At 42.5% G+C, this 19,515-nt stretch overlaps 1 protein-coding gene across 1 annotated transcript in view; it reads right to left on the minus strand.

Annotated features, from left to right (window-relative positions):
- Positions 1 to 5,425: 5,425 nt before the first annotated feature.
- LOC120027866 (cadherin-7-like) overlaps positions 5,426 to 19,515 on the minus strand; it is a 132,294-nt gene continuing 118,204 nt past the window's right edge. The window contains exon 12 of the mRNA XM_038972947.1: positions 5,426 to 6,485. Within this exon, the coding sequence (XP_038828875.1) occupies positions 5,953 to 6,485 (533 nt within the window). The 3' untranslated portion in view covers positions 5,426 to 5,952. The remainder of the gene's footprint in view (positions 6,486 to 19,515) is intronic.

Genomic DNA, 19,515 nt, shown 5'->3' on the forward strand with positions numbered 1-19,515 from the left:
AGTCTAAACCTGTTGTTGCTTTGTCATTAATAAGGGGTATTGTGTGTAGATTGAGGGAAAACATTTTTTTTAATCAATTTTAGGATAAGGCTGTAACGTAACAAAATGTTGAAGAAATGAAGGGGTCTGCATGCACTGTATACCCTTCTAGTGAAATAATAGTGTCTCTGCGCCTTGCAAACGGACCTCAAAGTAGGTTTGCAGATGCCTAAACTTTCTTCACACTCCTTTTGGATTATTTATTTATGGAGAATGGTCAAAAACTGTCTGGCAGGATGTTTCTAGGCTGTATATAATGAAAAGGTGTGAGATGTTGTGCACAGTTTCTCACTCTCTCAAATGTTTTTACATTTTGATTGTGAAATTGTTTCCCAACTTTTTCCCTCACCTCAAATCCTAGGTTCGCTTCCTGTGCATTCATTCCATTGTAGAGCAAGAGGCACTGAAGGAAAACAAATGTTATCCTTACAGAGAGAGACTGACAATGGGCTCCCGAGTGGCACAGCGGTCTAAGACACTGCATCTCAAAGCTAGAGGCGTCACTACAGACCCTGGTTAGGTTCCAGGTTAGGGTTTGACCGGGGTAGGCCGTCATTGCAAATATGAATTTGTTCTTAACTGACTTGCATAGTTAAGAAAAAATGTAAACAACAGAATAACAGCCAGCTAGAAACAGTGGTCTCTGAGGACTTGCGAAATACATAGAGTACTGTTGGAGAAATGTTAAGGTGAAAATACAAGAGTGTACATTGTATTGCCTTGAATGTACTCAACCACATAGAATATTTGAACAAAATTGACAGTGAATGAGTACTGAGAAACCTGTTGTACACCTTCGCCTCCTCTCGGTCCCACTGCCTGGCTGTGAAATGAAGGCCATTACAGCAAATGATTCCAACTGCAGGCAGCCAAGAGTTCAGACTCCATTAACAGTGATCCACCAGACAATGAATGAAATAAGATGTCCCTCTACCCTCCCTTGTCTCTAAAAATGGCCCCCTCCTCATCAGAGCAATTTGCTGGTGATATAGTTATAACGTGGAACGGGCCTGAAGTTACCCCCCAAAACACCAAGCCTCCGGGGCCAGCAGGTAGTAATCTGCCGCGGTACAGATTGTACAGATTGTACAGATTGAGTCCATGATAACAGCGAATCCCTGATTGCTCCTAAGTACTGTGAAACTACTGTAAAACTCAAGACCATCTCTGTCAAAAAAAATAGGATACTTGTGTCATTACTAAGTATGGATGTCAAAGAGTAAGGTTTTATTATAATGGCAGGATTATGAGAAATGTACTGGGTGGGGCTGGATCACCAAGTGACTGATGTACAGTACAGTATTACACCAATTTTCATTGTGAGACTAAGAGAGTATTGTTTTAGGATGACGAAAGACACAAAAGCCTAATTATGAACTTGTGTGACATGACAATTAATTATCTCTGTTTCCACATGCAAACAAGCTTGGTGTCAGGATGGTACTGTGTGTGTGGTGTGTGGTAGGAATAGACTATGAGACTGGCTCAGTCAATGAGTTCAAGCATCCAGCAGAAAGAATCCAAATATAATCTAAAGGTCAACAAGAATATGATGGAGTAGCATTTTGATGTGAATACCACATCCTTGAAAGGATGTATTGTCTGTCAAATGGTATAGTACTGTAGAAAACATAATCAAAGGATTCAAGGGCAGATTTTACTGCTTATAAGTCAAACAGTTAGGTACAGTCTTTGAAAGAATCTTTCTAAATTAGTTAATTGGATTGTGAAAAAAAGTTGGCTCAAGTTACAATAACTGTTCCTGTTTCTTCGCATTACAACTCTTGAGTGGCCAATACGGCACAGTAGTGTCAGTATTAATTAGTACACGTGCTTATCTTTGCTCCTCATGGCCCATGGTTCATACTCCTCAGATGTTCTCCCTTTTGCTTTTCTTCAAAGCTTTGGAAACTATGTCAATACCTGTACGGAGAGGGAGCATATTTACCGGCCCAAGTGAAGATGCATAGCAACCTCATTGCATGCTGTTGCATCACGATTAGTTACAGTACTGTCAGTTGTTTTCATGCACCTTGGCAAGCTGTCGAAGGTGCCCGAGAAGCTGCCTCTTCTGCATATTGTATCACAAAACTTTATCAAAACAGATGAAACCATGCAGTGAGATATTCATACACAAAAGTATGCAATCCCATGGCACGTGCTTGCTCTCTCTATCAACACACAGACACACGCAAGGCAAGCACATGTGCATGTACTGTATGCACACAGAGTACATGCAAAGTACACACACACACACACCATAGGTAGTGCAAAAATGTGTATGTGTAAATGCCACTGTTCACATGATCTGACCAGAACTATTAGCACACACAGCTAGGAGGCTGATCAACACAGGAGGAGCGTCTGGCTAATTTGCAAAAGGCTCTTTAAGAGGTCCAAGAGCATGCACGCCATTCATCACACACGCCTCTGCAGAGCGTGAAGCCTGTTTTGTTTCCGACTGGCCTTTCATGTACAAAGCCTGATCTAGAGGAGATGTGGAACAAACAGAAAACTTTCTCTCCTCCTCCCTCTGTACCCCTCGCTTTCATTCCCTTTCTCTACCACCCCATCTGGATCCCGGAGTTGTGCAAAGGCAAAGAAAATGTATGTTTGTGTGTGTCTGCGTCTTACGCCTGCTGATATTCATTGCAGGCAAAAAGGCAGCTCTGCATCGCCATCTCCTCAAAACAGCCCCCATTTTTTTTCTCAAAGCCTATCTGGTTCACCTTGTTAAGATAAGACACTGACATATCATATATTTTTTTATGTTCAAAAGAATTGAAAGAAGTCTTTTGAGGAACTGAATTTTTATTGTCCACAAAAAACATCCGCAAACATCACATTTATGATTCTTCAAAATAAATAAGAATAATGTTTGATTTAACATGCTGACTTCCAATGGGAACAGTTTATAAGGCATTTTGTTTGAAAGAAAATACTTCCTTTGCCTCCTGTTTTCTCACCAAACAGTGTGTCACTTACCAATTAACAAAATTATTCATTCTGCAAAATACATTTTGGACAAACAAATTTGCTGCATTTACTGTGAGCTACATGGAGAGCAATGTATTTTAGTTATGTGACCCATGGGGCGGCAGGTAGCCTAGTGGTTAGAGCGTTGGATTAGTAACCGAAATTGTTGCAAGATCGAATTCCAAAGCTAACAAGTTAAACATCTGCCTTTCTGCCCCTGAAAAGGGCAGTTAACCCGCTGTTCCTAGGTTGTCATTGAAAATAAGAACTTGTTCTTAACTGACTTGCCTAGTTAAATAAAGGTATAGAATTACAATTCAGCCCAGCATTGAATCCCATTAAAAAAAGCCTTCACTTTATTCAAGTCAATGTTGCAAGTATCCAACATCGACTGTGAATTCCGAATTCCTTTGCAAATAATGAAAAACACTTTATTTAAAGGTTCAACCAGGTGGATATGGATTTTCCATCTCAACCATAACGTTACATCATTGTTATTACATCATTATTACATAACAGTGGACTTGAATGAGCCTAAGGGAAACAGACTTCAAAGGCAAACACCACATTCTAACATCTGTTAAATGCAATGTTAAGAGGAGAAAATGTACGCAGATTTCAGAGCTCTCTCAGGAAATTAACAGCATTGGTTCCTTTTGAACAGATCTGTACACTTGACTACTTGACACATAGCAATGAACCGCCACATTTAACCATGGCAAGGTGACTGGGAATATGGTTGAATACAAACAGTGTAGTTATACCCTCCGTAAGGCAATCAAACAGGTAAAACGTCAGTACAGAGACAAAGTGGAATCGCAATTCAGGGACTAAGACACAAGACGTATGTGGCAGAGTCTACAGACAATCACTGACTACAAAGGGAAAACCTGCCACGTCGTGGACACCGACGTCTTGACAAGCGAAACACCTTCTTCGCCCGCTTTGAGGATAACACAGTGTCATCGACGCAGCCCGCTCCCAAGGACTGTGGGCTCTCATTCTCCGTGGCCGACGTGAGTAACACATTTAAGTGTGTTAACCCTCAAGGCTACCGGTCCAGACGGCATCCCTAGCTGCATCCTTAGGGCATGCGCGCTGACCCACTTGCTGGAGTGTTTACGTACATATTTAATCTCTTCCTATCCCAGCCTGATGTCACCACTTGCTTCAAAGATGTCCACCATCGTTCCTGTACCCAAGAAAGCAAAGATAACTGAACTAAATTGCTATCACCCCGTAGCACTCAGTTCTGTCATCATGAAGTTCTTTGAGAGGCTAGTTGAGGATCATATCACCTCTACCTTACCTGACACCCTAGATCCACTTCAATTTGCTTACTGCCCAAATAGATACACAGATACAATCGCCATCACACTGCACACTGCCCTATCCCATCTGGACAAGAGGAATACCTATGTAAGAATGTTTTTCATTGACTATAGCTCAGCCTTCAACACGATAGAACTCTCCATGTGAAGGTAGGAAACAACACCTCCCCTTCACTGATCCTCAACTCAGGGGCCCCACAAGGGTGCGTGCTCAGCCCCATCCTGTATTACCTGTTCACCCATGACTGCGTGGCCAAAAATGCCTCCAACTCAATCATCAAGTGTGTGGACGACACAACCATAGTAAGCCTGATTACCAACAATGACGAGGCAGCCTACAGGGAGGAGGTGAGGGCCTTGGCGGAATGGTGGCAGGAAAATAACATCTCCCTCAACAAAATTAAGGAGCTGCTCATGGACTTCAGGAAAAAGCAGAGGGACCATGCCCCTATCCACATCGACGGGACCACACCGGAGAAGGTGGAAAGCTTCTAGTTCCTTGGCGTACCCATCACTGATGATCTGAAATGGTCCACCCACACAATCAGCGTGGTGAAGAAGGTGCAACAGCGCCTCTTCAATCTCAGGAGGTTGAAGAGTGGCCTGTTCACCGCGCTATCTCAAGGCCATCAGACTGTTAAATAGCCATTACTAGCCGGCTACTGCCCCATATACACAGACATGGAATCACTAGTCACTTTAATAATGGAACATTAATCACTTGAATACTGTTTACATACTGCTTTACTCATTTCATATGTATATACTGTATTCTATTCTACTGTATTTTAGTCAATGCCACTCCGACATTGCTTGTCCTAATATTTATTATTTTACTTTTAGATTTGTGTGTATTGTTGTGATTTGTTAGATATTACTGCACTGTTGGAGCTGAAGAAAATATATTAAGTCAGACTCACAGAGAAAAACCAATCATCAAATCAAATCAAATTGGTCACATACACATTTAACAGATTTCTCTACACCCACATCTGTTAAATATGTGTATGTGACCAATTTGATTTGATTTGATGATTGGTTTTTCTCTGTGAGTCTGACTTAATATATTTTCTTCATAGTCTCTGTGAAAAACACAGAACAAAAACAAAACGTTGACACTCTTCATGACTTTCAAATGAATAGTTGAGTGACTACTCTACCGATTAGCCACCGGGGACCGGGCACTTCAGGAGAAAAGTGTTTTTTTTTTTTACGAAAAGAGCAAGAGAATGCATCAATGCAAGACTGCTGGGTCTGTGCCCATGTCAGGAATGAGAGAACAGGTTTCTCCACATAAATATACTGTAGCCTACCATGTACGCTGGACCTCAGCCCAACTTTGAAAACCTTTAATGTTTTTGCTCACAAGGTTTCCTCTTCAGTCAACTCACTTTTGAAATGACTTGTCAAAACTTGCCAAGTCACCCCTTTTGAAAATCCAAAATTCAAGGCACATAAACAAACCCAACCTTTGAAGTCATTTGTATTTTCCCAATCTCACTTTGTTTTCAGACTCTCACCCCCTTCTCTGCCCTTTGGTAGTTTAGTTGTTCATTTTCTTTTTTTATCATAACACATTTGTTGTCTAAGTTCAGGAAAGTTTTGGCTATGACAACACGCTGTTGCCATTGCTATTGCCGTCGCTGTTGCCATACAGGTCGGCTAGCTTCTTGAAACGTGGCCCCCAGGTGCTGAGATAGTCGTAGTTCTGCTCTGAGTCTGTACTTAGCGACTCCAAGGAGCTTAACGATTCAGCTACCGATCCACTCCCCTCAAAGGCGTACGTCTGCAAAGAGTCGTACGGCGGAGCTGACGGCTCAACATCTGCATGTTTCAGCCGGTCCCAGATGAACTCTCTGAACACCACATTGTCTGGCAGGGTTTTGTGGACAGCCTGCGAGGAGGAGGACATCGGGTAGGGGAAGAAGGTGTGGGTGTCAGGGATGACGTCTCGCCGGACCTTGGGGTCTCTGATGACGTTGAGGTTGCGGAGGGCTACCATGTCGAAGGCCTCCGTGTCTTCCTCTCCTCCACCCTCGTCGTCGTAGCGGACGATGTTCTCCCTCACGTCCCTCTCCTCCTCCAGAATAAATGGCTCCTTCTTCCTCTGACGCATCGACACGATCAGCAGCACCATCACTGAACAACGGAAGAGAACGAGAGAGAAAGGAGAAGGAGGAAGGGGGGGTCTGGGTAAATGTTTATTCATCACCAGTTTAGAAAACTTGCAATGACCTTTTCTTTAATATAAATATAAAGGCATAGTACATTTAGGATGATACATCTACATTAAATAATAGTCCATATTTTATGAAAATGAAATGTTGAAACATTTCAAATGAATATATCCTTGCATCAATACATTTCTCTCCTCTATCCTCCATTTTGCACGCTACTTCCACGTCCCAAAAACGAAATTTCTGAACTTCTCAGAACTTCCCATCCAATCCCTAGTCCCAAATATTATTGATGAAAATAACTCTCCGCACCAAAGCAAACTGGCAAATGTCTAATGATCCGTCATCCATCAATGTCGCACTGGTGCCAGTGAAATATCGCTCTGTGGACCCATATTCCTTCCCCTATCTGCGTCTGGATTCCGCGGGCTAGTGTGAGGCCACCAGGAAAGTGAATGCAAACACCGCTTCACACCTCGTAATAATAGAGAAAATGTAGGGGTGGAAGGGGTGGGGATGACACAGATGAATGGAGATTCTTCTGACTGCTGTTTGGTGACCACTTTCTGACAGCATGGCTCCTTGCTGCTTTTCTTTCTGTCTGATCACTTTTCTCTCTTTCTTTCTCTTAGGAAAAAGCGTCTGTGTCTTCCTCTTTTTTTCTACATAGAGGCCTATAGTATCCATAGCCATGGGAATTTGGGGTGCTGCAGCACCGCCTGATAAAAATAATTAAATATATACATATACACATACAGTGCCTTCGGAAAGTATTCAGCCTTATTCTAAAATTGATTAAATTGTTTTTACACACAATACCACATAATGACTGAGCAACTTTATATTTAAAAAGAAAACTGAAATATCACATTTAAATAAGTATTCAGACCCTTTACTCAGTACTTTGTTGAAGCGCCTTTGGCGGCAATTACAGCCTAGAGTCTTATTTGGTATGATGCTGCAAGCTTGGCACACCAGTATTTGGGGAGTTTCTCCCATTCTTGCATTCTTCTGCAGATCCTCTCAAGCTCTATCAGGTTGAATGGGGAGCATTGCTGCACATCTATTTTCAGGTCTTTCCAGAGAAGTTTGTTCGGGTTCAAGTCCGGGCTCTGGCTGGGCCACATTCAGAGACTTGTGGACTTGTGCCTCCTGGGCCATATACAGCATTCCTCACTGAGTTCCCGGAATTCCTATTGGACCTTGTAGTCATAGCAGATAATATTCAAATTTTTGGTGATTTTAATATTCACATGGAAACGTCCACAGACCCACTCCAAAAGGCTTTCGGAGCCATCATCGACTCAGTGGGTTTTGTCCAACATGTCTCTGGACCTACTCACTGCCACAGTCATACTCTGGACCTAGTTTTGTCCCATGGAATAAATGTTGTAGATCTTAATGTTTTTCCTCATAATCCTGGACTATCGGACCACCATTTTATTACGTTTGCAATCGCAACAAATAATCTGCTCAGACCCCAACCAAGGAGCATCAAAAGTCGTGCTATAAATTCTCAGATAACACAAAGATTCCTTGATGCCCTTACCGACTCCTTCTGCCTACCCAAGGACGTCAGAGGACAAATATCAGTTAACCACCTAACTGAGGAACTCATTTTAACCTTGCGCAATACCCTAGATGCAGTTGCACCCTTAAAAACTAAAAACAATTGTCAGAAGAAACTAGCTCCCTGGTATACAGAAAATACCCGAGCTCTGAAGCAAGCTTCCAGAAAATTGGAACGGAAATGGCGCCACACCAAACTGGAACTCTTCTGACTAGCTTGGAAAGACAGTACCGTGCAGTATCGAAGACCCCTCACTGTTGCTCGATCATCCTATTTTTCCAACTTAATTGGGGAAAATAAGAACAATTCAAAATGTATTTTTGATACTGTCGCAAAGCTAACTAAAAAGCACCATTCCCCAAGTGAGGATGGTTTTCACTTCAGCAGTATTAAATTCATGAACTTCTTTGAGGAAAAGATCATGATCATTAGAAAGCAAATTACGGACTCCTCTTTAAATCTGCGTATTCCTCAAAAGCTCAGCTGTCCTGAGTCTGCACAACTCTGCCACTCTGGACCTAGGATCAAGAGAGACACTCAAGTGTTTTAGTATTATATCTCTTGACACAATGATGAAAATAATCATGGCCTCTAAACCTTCAAGCTGCATACTGGACCCTATTCCAACTAAACTACTTAAAGAGCTGCTTCATGTGCTTGGCCCTCCTATGTTGAACATAATAAATGGCTCTCTATCCACCGGATGTGTACCAAACTCACTAAAAGTGGCAGTAATAAAGCCTCTCTTGAAAAAGCCAAACCTTGACCCAGAAAATATAAAAAACTATCTGCCTATATCGAATCTTCCATTCCTCTCAAACATTTTAGAAAAAGCTGTTGCGCAGCAACTCACTGCCTTCCTGAAGACAAACAATGTATACGAAATGCTTCAGTCTGGTTTTAGACCTCATCATAGCACTGAGACTGCACTTGTGAAGGTGGTAAATGACCTTTTAATGGCGTCAGACCGAGGTGCTGCATCTGTCCTCGTGCTCCTAGACCTTAGTGCTGCCTTTGATACCATCGATCACCACATTCTTTTGGAGAGATTGGAAACCCAAATCTCCAAGGACAAGTTCTGGCCTGGTTTAGATCCTATCTGTCGGAAAGATATCAGTTTGTCTCTGTGAATGGTTTGTCCTCTGACAAATCAACTGTACATTTCAATGTTCCTCAAGGTTCCGTTTTAGGACCACTATGGTTTTCACTATATATTTTACCTCTTGGGGATGTCATTCGAAAACATAATGTTAACTTTCACTGCTATGTGGATGACACACAGCTGTACATTTCAATGAAACATGGTGAAGCCCCAAAATTGCCCTCGCTAGAAGCCTGTGTTTCAGACATAAGGAAGTGGATGGCTGCAAACGTTCTACTTTTAAACTCGGAAAAAACAGAGATGCTTGTTCTAGGTCCCAAGAAACAAATAAATATTCTGTTAAATCTGACAATTAATCTTGATGGTTGTAAAGTCGTCTCAAATAAAACTGTGAAGGACCTCGGCGTTACTCTGGACCCTGATCTCTCTTTTGACGAACATATCAAGACTGTTTCAAGGACAGCTTTTTTCCATCTACGTAACATTGCAAGAATCTGAAATTTTCTGTCCAAAAATGATGCAGAAAAATGTATCCATGCTTTTGTTACTTCTAGGTTAGACTACTGCAATGCTCTACTTTCCGGCTACCCGGATAAAGCACTAAATAAACTTCAGTTAGTGCTACATACGGCTGCTAGAATCCTGACTAGAACCAAGAAATTTGATCATATTACTCCAGTGCTAGCTTCCCTACACTGGCTTCCTGTTAAGGCAAGGGCTGATTTCAAAGTTTTACTGTTAACCTAGAAAGCGTTACATGGGCTTGCTCCTACCTATCTTTCCGAGTTGGTCCTGCCGTACATACCTACACGTACGCTACGGTCACAAGACGCAGGCCTCCTAATTGTCCCTAGAATTTCTAAGCAAACAGCTGGAGGCAGGGCTTACTCCTATAGATCTCCATTTTTATGGAATAGTCTGCCTACCCATGTGAGAGACGCAGACTCGGTCTCAACCTTTAAGTCTTTACTGAAGACTTATCTCTTCAGTAGGTCATATGATTGAGTGTAGTCTGGCCCAGGAGTGTGAAGGTGAACGGAAAGGCTCTGGCTCTGGAGCAATCCCCTCTCTCCACTGGGATTCTCTGCCTCTAACCCTATTACAGGGGCTGAGTCACTGGCTTACTGGTGCTCTTTCATGCCGTCCCTAGGAGGGGTGTGTCACTTGAGTGGGTTGAGTTACTGACGTGATCTTCCTGTCTGGGTTGGCGCCCCCCCCCCCCCCCCCCCCCTTGGTTTGTGCTGTGGTGGAGATCTTTGTGGGCTATACTCGGCCTTGTCTCAGGATGGTAAGTTGGTGGTTGAAGATATCCCTCTAGTGGTGTGGGGGCTGTGCTTTGGCAAAGTGGGTGGGGTTATATCCTTCCTGTTTGGCCTTGTCCGGGGGTATCATCGGATGGGGCCACAGTGTCTCCTGACCGCTCCTGTCTCAGCCTCCAGTATTTATGCTGCAGTAGTTTATGTGTCGGGGGGCTAGGGTCAGTTGGTTATATCTGGAGTACTTCTCCTGTCTTATCCGGTGTCCTGTGTGAATTTAAGTATGCTCTCTCTAATTCTCTCCTTCTCTCTTTCTTTCTCTCTCTCGGAGGACCTGAGCCCTAGGACCATGCGTCAGGACTACCGGGCATGATGACTCCTTGCTGTCCCCAGTCCACCTGGCCTTGCTGCTGTTCCAGTTTCAACTGTTCTGCCTGCGGCTATGGAACCCTGACCTGTCCACCAGACGTGCTACCTGTCCCAGACCTGCTGTTTTCAACTCTCTAGAGACCGCAGGAGCGGTAGAGATACTCTTAATGATCGGCTATGAAAAGCCAACTGACATTTACTCCTGATTATTATTTGACCATGCTGGTCATTTATGAACATTTGAACATCTTGCCCATGTTCTGTTATAATCTCCACCCGGCACAGCCAGAAGAGGACTGGCCACCCCTCATAGCCTGGTTCCTCTCTAGGTTTCTTCCTAGGTTTTGGCCTTTCCAGGGAGTTTTTCCTAGCCACCGTGCTTCTACACCTGCATTGCTTGCTGTTTGGGGTTTTAGGCTGGGTTTCTGTACAGCACTTTGAGATATCAGCTGATGTAAGAAGGGCTATATAACTAAATTTGATTTGATTTGTCCCGAAGCCACTCCTGCGTGGTCTTGGCTGTGTGCTGAGGGTTGTTGTCCTGTTGGAAGGTGAACCTTCACCCCAGTCTGAGGTCCTAAGCAGGTTTTCATCAAGGATTTCTTTGTACTTTGCTACATTCATCTTTGCCTCGATCCTGACTAGTCACCTAGTCCCTGCTGCTGAAAAACCGCATGATGCTGCCACCACCATTCTTCACTGTAGGGATGGTGCCAGGTTTCCTCCAGACCCTGGCCTGTCCTGACCCTCTACCCACCCGCCTGACCACTCTGTCTGTCCTGACCATGTACCATCCGCCTGACCACTCTGCCTGTCCCTGAGCCTGCCTGCCGTCCTGTACCTTTGCTCCACCTCTGTATTTCCCGACCTCTACCTGACCTGACCCTGAGCCTGCCTGCCGTCCTGTACCATGGCCTCTACTCTTGATTATCGACCCCTGCCTGCCTTGAGCTGTCGTTGCCTGCCCCTGTTGTTACAATAAATATTGTTACTTCACAGAGTCTGCACTTGGGTCTTACCTTGCTTCCTGATACTGAGAGTCTTTAGGTGCCTTTTTGCAAACTCCAAGTGGGCTGTCATGTGCGTTTTACTGAGGAGTGGCATCCGTCTGGCCACTCTACCATAAAGGCCTGATTGGTGGAGTGCTGCAGAGACGGTTGTCCTTCTGGAAGGTTCTACCATCTCCACAAAGGAGCTCTGTCAGAGTGACATCGGGTTCTTGGGCACCTCCCTGACCAAGGCCCTTCTCCCCAGAATGCTCAGTTTGGCCGCGTGACCAGCTCTAAGAAGAGTCTTGGTGGTTCCAAACTTCTTCCAATTAAGAATGATGGAGGCCACTGTGTTCTTGGGGACCTACAATGCTGCAGACATTTTTTTGTGTCCTCCCCCAGATACAGTGGGGCAAAAAAGTATTTAGTCAGCCACCAATTGTGCAAGTTCTCCCACTTAAAAAGATGAGAGAGGCCTGTAATTTTCATCATAGGTACACTTCAACTATGACAGACAAAATGAGAAAATTGTAGGACATTGTAGGATTTTTTATTTATTTATTTGCAAATTATGGTGGAAAATAAGTATTTGGTCACCTACAAACAAGCAAGATTTCTGGCTCTCACACACCTGTAACTTCTTCTTTAATTAAGAGGCTCCTCTGTCCTCCACTCGTTACCTGTATTAATGGCACCTGTTTGAACTTGTTATCAGTATAAAAGACACCTGTCCACAACCTCAAACAGTCACACTCCAAACTCCACTATGGCCAAGACCAAAGAGCTGTCAAAGGACACCAGAAACAAAATTGTAGACCTGCACCAGGCTGGGAAGACTGAATCTGCAGTAGGTAAGCAGCTTGGTTTGAAGAAATCAACTGTGGGAGCAATTATTAGGAAATGGAAGACATACAAGACCACTGATAATCTCTCTCGATCTGGGGCTCCACGCAAGATCTCACCCCGTGGGGTCAAAATGATCACAAGAACGGTGAGCAAAAATCCCAGAACCACACGGGGGGACCTAGTGAATGACCTGCAGAGAGCTGGGACCAAAGTAACAAAGCCTACCATCAGTAACACACTACGCCGCCAGGGACTCAAATCCTGCAGTGTCAGACGTGTCCCCCTGCTTAAGCCAGTACATGTCCAGGCCCGTCTGAAGTTTGCTAGAGAGCATTTGGATGATCCATAAGAAGATTGGTAGAATGTCATATGGTCAGATGAAACCAAAATAGAACTTTTTGGTAAAAACCCAACTCGTCGTGTTTGGAGGACAAAGAATGCTGAGTTGCATCCAAAGAACACCATACCTACTGTGAAGCATGGGGGTGGAAACATCATGCTTTGGGGCTGTTTTTCTGCAAAGGGACCAGGACGACTGATCCGTGTAAAGGAAAGAATGAATGGGGCCATGTATCGTGAGATTTGAGGTGAAAACCTCCTTCCATCAGCAAGGGCATTGAAGATGAAACGTGGCTGGGTCTTTCAGCATGACAATGATCCCAAACACACCGCCTGGGCAACGAAGGAGTGGCTTCGTAAGAAGCATTTCAAGGTCCTGGAGTGGCCTAGCCAGTCTCCAGATCTCAACCCCATAGAAAATCTTTGGAGGGAGTTGAAAGTCTGTGTTGCCCAGCAACAGCCCCAAAACATCACTGCTCTAGAGGAGATCTGCATGGAGGAATGGGCCAAAATACCAGCAACAGTGTGTGAAAACCTTGTGAAGACTTACAGAAAACGTTTGACCTCTGTCATTGCCAACAAAGGGTATATAACAAAGTATTGAGATAAACTTTTGTTATTGACCAAATACTTATTTTCCACCATAATTTGCAAATAAATTCATTAAAAGTCCTACAATGTGATTTTCTGGATTTTTTTTCTCATTTTGTCTGTCATAGTTGAAGTGTACCTATGATGAAAATTACAGGCCTCTCTCATCTTTTTAAGTGGGAGAACTTGCACAATTGGTGGCTGACTAAATACTTTTTTGCCCCACTGTATGTGCCTCGACACAATCCTGTCTTGGAACTCTAGGGACAATTCTTTCAACCTCATGGCTTTTAATCTGACATGAATCGTCAACTGTGGGACCTTATACAGACAGGTGTACCTTTCCAAATCATGTCCAATCAATTGAATTTACCACAGGTGGACATGATATGTAGAAACATATCAAGGATGATCAATGGAAACAGGATGCACCTGAGCTCAATTTCGAGTCTCATAGCAAAGGGTCCAAATACTTATGTCAATAAGGTATCTGTTTTTACTTTAAATAAATTAGTAAAACATTCTAAAAACCTGCTTTTGCTTTGTCACGGCGTATTATGTGTAGATTGATAAAAGAAAAAAAGAAATATATATATTCTATTTTAGAATAAGGCTGTAACTTAACAAAAATACTTTCCGATATCACTGTACTTCCATTCATTTTTTTTAACTGGTACCGGGGGACCTTCAGACGAGTCTTGTGAGGCCTGTGGGCATCCTAGAGCAAAACAACCAACATGTACATGTTAGTGGGAGTGTCACCTTTCCATAAAGGCATTATTAGTGTGTAGCCCAAACTGTTTGGTTGCCACAGACAGAAGTTGGCAGATCAGCTGTACCGACATCAGATAAGTCCCAAAACGCTTGTGGGGATCGTAGAGCAAAACGGAGAACACAATTGTGTTCGTGAGATTCTCATCTCTCCATTTCAACAGTTCGGAGGCTACAGATGATTTTGTGAGTTTGTTATTATGCTAATTTACGCTTGGGCAAGGAAATCGACTCTAGGGCGTTAAACGGGCCTATTTATATAATGAACATGAAGCCTTATTCTGCTGTGACTGTGCACCTTCCCATTTACACACACACACACACACACACACACACACACACACACACACACACACACACACACACACACACACACACACACACACACACACACACACACACACCCCAAACCCATCCCTCTGCCACTTACAAGAACAAAGATTAAATATAACTTCTTCCTCTCTAACAAGCGGTTTCAACTCGCTATTTGAGGTTTGATCCAACAGAATCAGTTTTATGGACACCGAAACACATTGAGACATTATTTTACTGTAATAGACAAGAATTTAACCTCAAACTGCACAAAGAGCAGACATTACTAAAATAGGAGTATCAATGAATATTGATTCTGGAAAATATATGTTCAGTTTCTGTCGCACGCAGTTAGCGCTAACAGCATTTTAGCCACAGACTGTTATACTAGCTGTCTAGTTTGTGTTTTATAAATGTGCAATGAGCATAAAAAAATTATAAATTATATTAGACATTGGCAACTTATTGTCTTCCTTAAAACTATTTTTTATTTAACCATGCAAGTCAGGGAAGAACAAATTCTTATTTACAATGACAGCCTACCAGGGAACAATGGGTTAACTGCCTTGTTCAGGGGCAGAACAACAGATTTTTACATTGTCAGCTTGGGGATTTGATCCAGCAGCCTTTTGGTTACTGGTCCAACGCTCTAAGCACTAGGCTACATCTGAACAAAGTTTACTTTCTATTTATCGTATTTATAAATATATAACACAGCATTAGAAAAAAAGGATCTTCAAATATAAGGAACTGGAAGACAAAAGTCTGAAATTAGGTAGAAATCAACATGGTAGGTACAGTTGTAATGAATACTCAGGGAGAAAAAAGTGTAGATTCACGCGCAGAGCACGGCAGGTGTTTATTTCATCATACACATGTGAATTGAAACTAGGACTGAAGGCTATAACTGGTTCTCACAAATGAGCTAGGAAAAGGCTTAGTAGAGTCAAAACGAACAATACCTCACAAAGGCACAAACAGAATGAACTGAACTAAATAAGGATTTAATGAGACCAGGTGAGTAACTAACACAGGTGAAATCAATGATCAAAAATGAAAGACAGAGCTACGTTCAAGAACAGAATACAAAGAATTAGGGCTACGTTCAAGAACACAACGAAACAGAACACAAGGTTGACTAAGAAAATAAATACAGAACCTTACAACAGAAAGACAAAGCGAAAACATTTTTTTTTTTTTTACATTTTAGCAAATGTATTAAAAATATGAAGCTGAAATACCTTATTTACATAAATATTCAGACCCTTTGTTATGAGACTTGAAATTTAGCTCAGGTGCATCCTGTTTCAGTTGATCATCTTTGAGATGTTTCTAGAACTTGATTGGAGTCCACCAGTGGTGAATTCAAATGATTGGAAATTATTTGCAAAGGCACACACAGGTTCCAGAGTTGACAGTGCATGTCAGAACAAAAACCAAGCCATTAAGGTCGAAAGGAAGTGTCCGTGGTGTTCTGAGACAGGATTGTGTCGAGGCACAGATGTGGGGAAGGTTACTGTCACGACTTCCGGCGAAGTCGTTCCCTCTCCTTGTTCGGGCGGCGTTCGGCGGTCGACGTCACCGGCATTCTAGCCACCGCCGATCCACTTTTCATTTTCCATGTGTTCTGTCTTTGTCTTTCACACCTGGCTTCACTCAACCAATTACTTGTTTATTATTTAACCCTCTGCTCCCCATGTTGTGTTTGTGAGTGATTGTTTATTGTAATTCGGTCCGTCTTTGTGGGCTCGTAATGTTACTTGTATATTTGTCTTTTTGAGTAAAGAACGTTGATGACTCAATTCTGCTGTCCTGCGCATGACAGGACACCAGCTACACACAGGACCTTTACAGTTACCAAAAAATGTCTGCAGCATTGAAGGTCTCAAAGAACACAGTGGCCTCCATCATTCTTAAATGGATGTTTGGAACTACCAAAGTGGCAACCCGGCCAAACTGAGCAATTGGGGAGAAGGGCCTTGGTCAGGGAGGTGACCAAGAACCTGATGGTCACTCTGACAGAGCTAGGAGAACCTTCCAGAAGGACAACCATCTCTGAATCACTCCAATAATCAGGCCTTTATGGTAGAGTGGCCAGGTGGAAGCCACTCCTCAGCAAAAGGCACATGACAGCCTGCTTGGAGTTTGCCAAAAGGTACCTAATGGACTCTCAGACCATGAGAAACAAGATTCTCTGCTCTGATGAAACCAAGATTAAACTCTTCGGCCTAAATGCCAACTATCACGTCTGGAGGAAACCTGGCACCATCCCCACGGTGAAGCATGGTGGTGGCAGCATCATGCTATGGGGATGTTTTTCAGCTGCAGGGACTGGGAGACTACTCAGGAACGAGGGAAAGACTGAATGTAGAAAAGTACAGACAGAAAATTGATGAAAACATGCTCCAAAAGCTCAGGACCTCAGACTAGGGCAAAGGTTCACCTTCCAACAGGACAACGACCCAAAGCACACAGCCAAGACAACGCAGAAGCGGCTTCAGGTCAAGTCTCTTAATTTCCTTGAGTGGCCCAGCCAGAGCCCGGACTTGAACCTGATCAAACATATCTGGAGAGACCTGAAAAAAGCTGTGCAGAGACGCTCCCCATCCAACCTGTCAGAGCTTGAGAGGATCTTCAGGAAAGAATGGGAGAAACTCCCCAAATACAGGTGTGCCAAGCTTGTCATACAAAAAAAGACTTGAGGCTGTAATCGCTGCCAAAGGTGCGTCGTTAGACCATGTGTCGATACTGATAGGCTCTAAACAAAAGCAGCGCTGCTCTCGGATCAGCTTTTTCCATTCAAATCTTGCCTAGCAGTCACGTGATATTCCTGTGCTATATATATATTTCCACACTGAGGTTGGAATAATACTGTGAAATTGTGAAAATTATGATAATGCCCTTTTAGTGTAAGAGCTGTTTTAAATGTTTTGATGGGGTGGAGTTTTGGCCTGCCTGGTGATGTAAATGAATTAAAATACCAATAAGAGAGTTACAAACCTCCAATAACAGCTAATTTTCAGTTATCCCCGGCCCACTCAGACCACTCCCAAACAGTCCTAGCTAAATTCTTGCTTGAGAATTTGCTTTTTGCTAAGAAGCTGTTTTTGTTTATTTTTGACCATTTTAATTGAAAACAACCACAGTAAGGTATTGAATTGGGGAGTGATTGCTTCTTACAAGAGCACCCCAAAGGTGTAGATTTCTAGACGTCTTTGAAAAGCGAGTCAGTTAAATAGCTTTTTGTCTTAAAGGGGTTGTATTTTGAGACTGGCTTGAATAAACTGAGAAGCCAATTGGCAGAGGGTAGCATAATTTGTCTGATTCTTTGTAATAATGGTAATGGAATAATGATGCATTTTATTTTGTAAAGTGTATTTTTTGCATCAAACAACAACAATATCTAAGGAAGTTTTGAGGTATTGCTCACCTGAGGTAGAGTACCTCATGATAAGCTGTAGACCACACTATCTACCAAGAGAGATCATTTTTTGTAACCGTCTATTTACCACCACAAACCGATGCTGGGACTAAAACCACACTCAATGAGCTGTATAAGGCCATAAGGAAACAAGAACATTTTCATACAGAAACGCCACTCCTAGTGACCGGGGACTTTAATGCAGGCAAACTTAAATCTGTTTTGTAGTATTGTTGATCTATATCTGTCTATATTAGTTACTATGCTGTTTCTAAGCAGTAATGTATTACGGCAGTGTTAAGCTATGACACCTAATAGGAAGTCCGGGGGCTGTAGGGCACGAGATGTTCTTACTGAACGACACTAAACTGTACTCCCGTCTCCTGCCTGGTATTTTTCTCTACAAAACAAATATTACAGTCGCGACGAGGTGATTAAAACTTCTTATGGCTTGGGGGCAGTATTTCGACATCTGGATGAGAAGCTTGCCCAAAGTAAACTGCCTGTTACTCAGGCCCAGAAGCTAGGATATGCATATAATTGGTAGATTTGGATATTTAAAACACTCAAAATTTTCCAAAACTGTTAAAATAATGTCTGTGAGTATAACAGAACTGATATGGCGAGCGAAAACCTGAGGAAAATCCATCCAGGAAGTGGGATTTTTTTAATGTGTTTTTTTCAATTGAATGCCTATAGAGTATCTAATGGATTATGACCCAGATTGCAGTTCCTATAGCTTCCACTAGATGTCAACAGTCTTTCGACATTGTTTCAGGCTTGTTTTCTGAAAAATTAAGACAAATGAGACCTTTCTGTCAGTGGACTGTAGAATCATGCTGTGCTGGTTTGTGCGAATGACCGAGAGAGCGCCCTTCATTGTTTTTCCTTTCTATTGAATACGCTATTGTCCGGTTGAAATATTATCGATTATTTAGACAATTGACAACCTGAGGATTAATTATAAACATTGTTTGACATGTTTCGACGAACTTTACCGGTACTATTAGGATGTATTCTTCTGCATGTTTTGACCGCCTTTGAGCCAGTGGATTACTGAACAAATCGCACCAACAAACCAGAGTTTTTGGGATATAAAGAGGGACTTTATTGAACAAAAAAAACATTTATTGTGTAGCTGGGACTCTTGTGACTGCTACCATATGAAGATCTTCAAAGGTAAGTGATTAATTTTATCGTTATTTCTGACTTTTGTAATACCTTTACTTCGTTGTAAAATGTTTGTATGCTTTTGTAAACGTTGCGCTGTCCTCAGAAAATCGCATGGTATGCTTTCGCCGTAAAGCCTTTTTGAAATCTGACAAAGCGGCTGGATTAACAAGAAGTTAATCTTTAAATCGATGTATAACACTTGTATTTTTTATGAATGTTTATTATGACTATTTCTGTATTTTTTTATTTGGCG

This window comes from Salvelinus namaycush, chromosome 33 (assembly GCF_016432855.1).
Source record: "Salvelinus namaycush isolate Seneca chromosome 33, SaNama_1.0, whole genome shotgun sequence".
NCBI classification, from domain to species: Eukaryota; Metazoa; Chordata; class Actinopteri; order Salmoniformes; family Salmonidae; genus Salvelinus; species Salvelinus namaycush.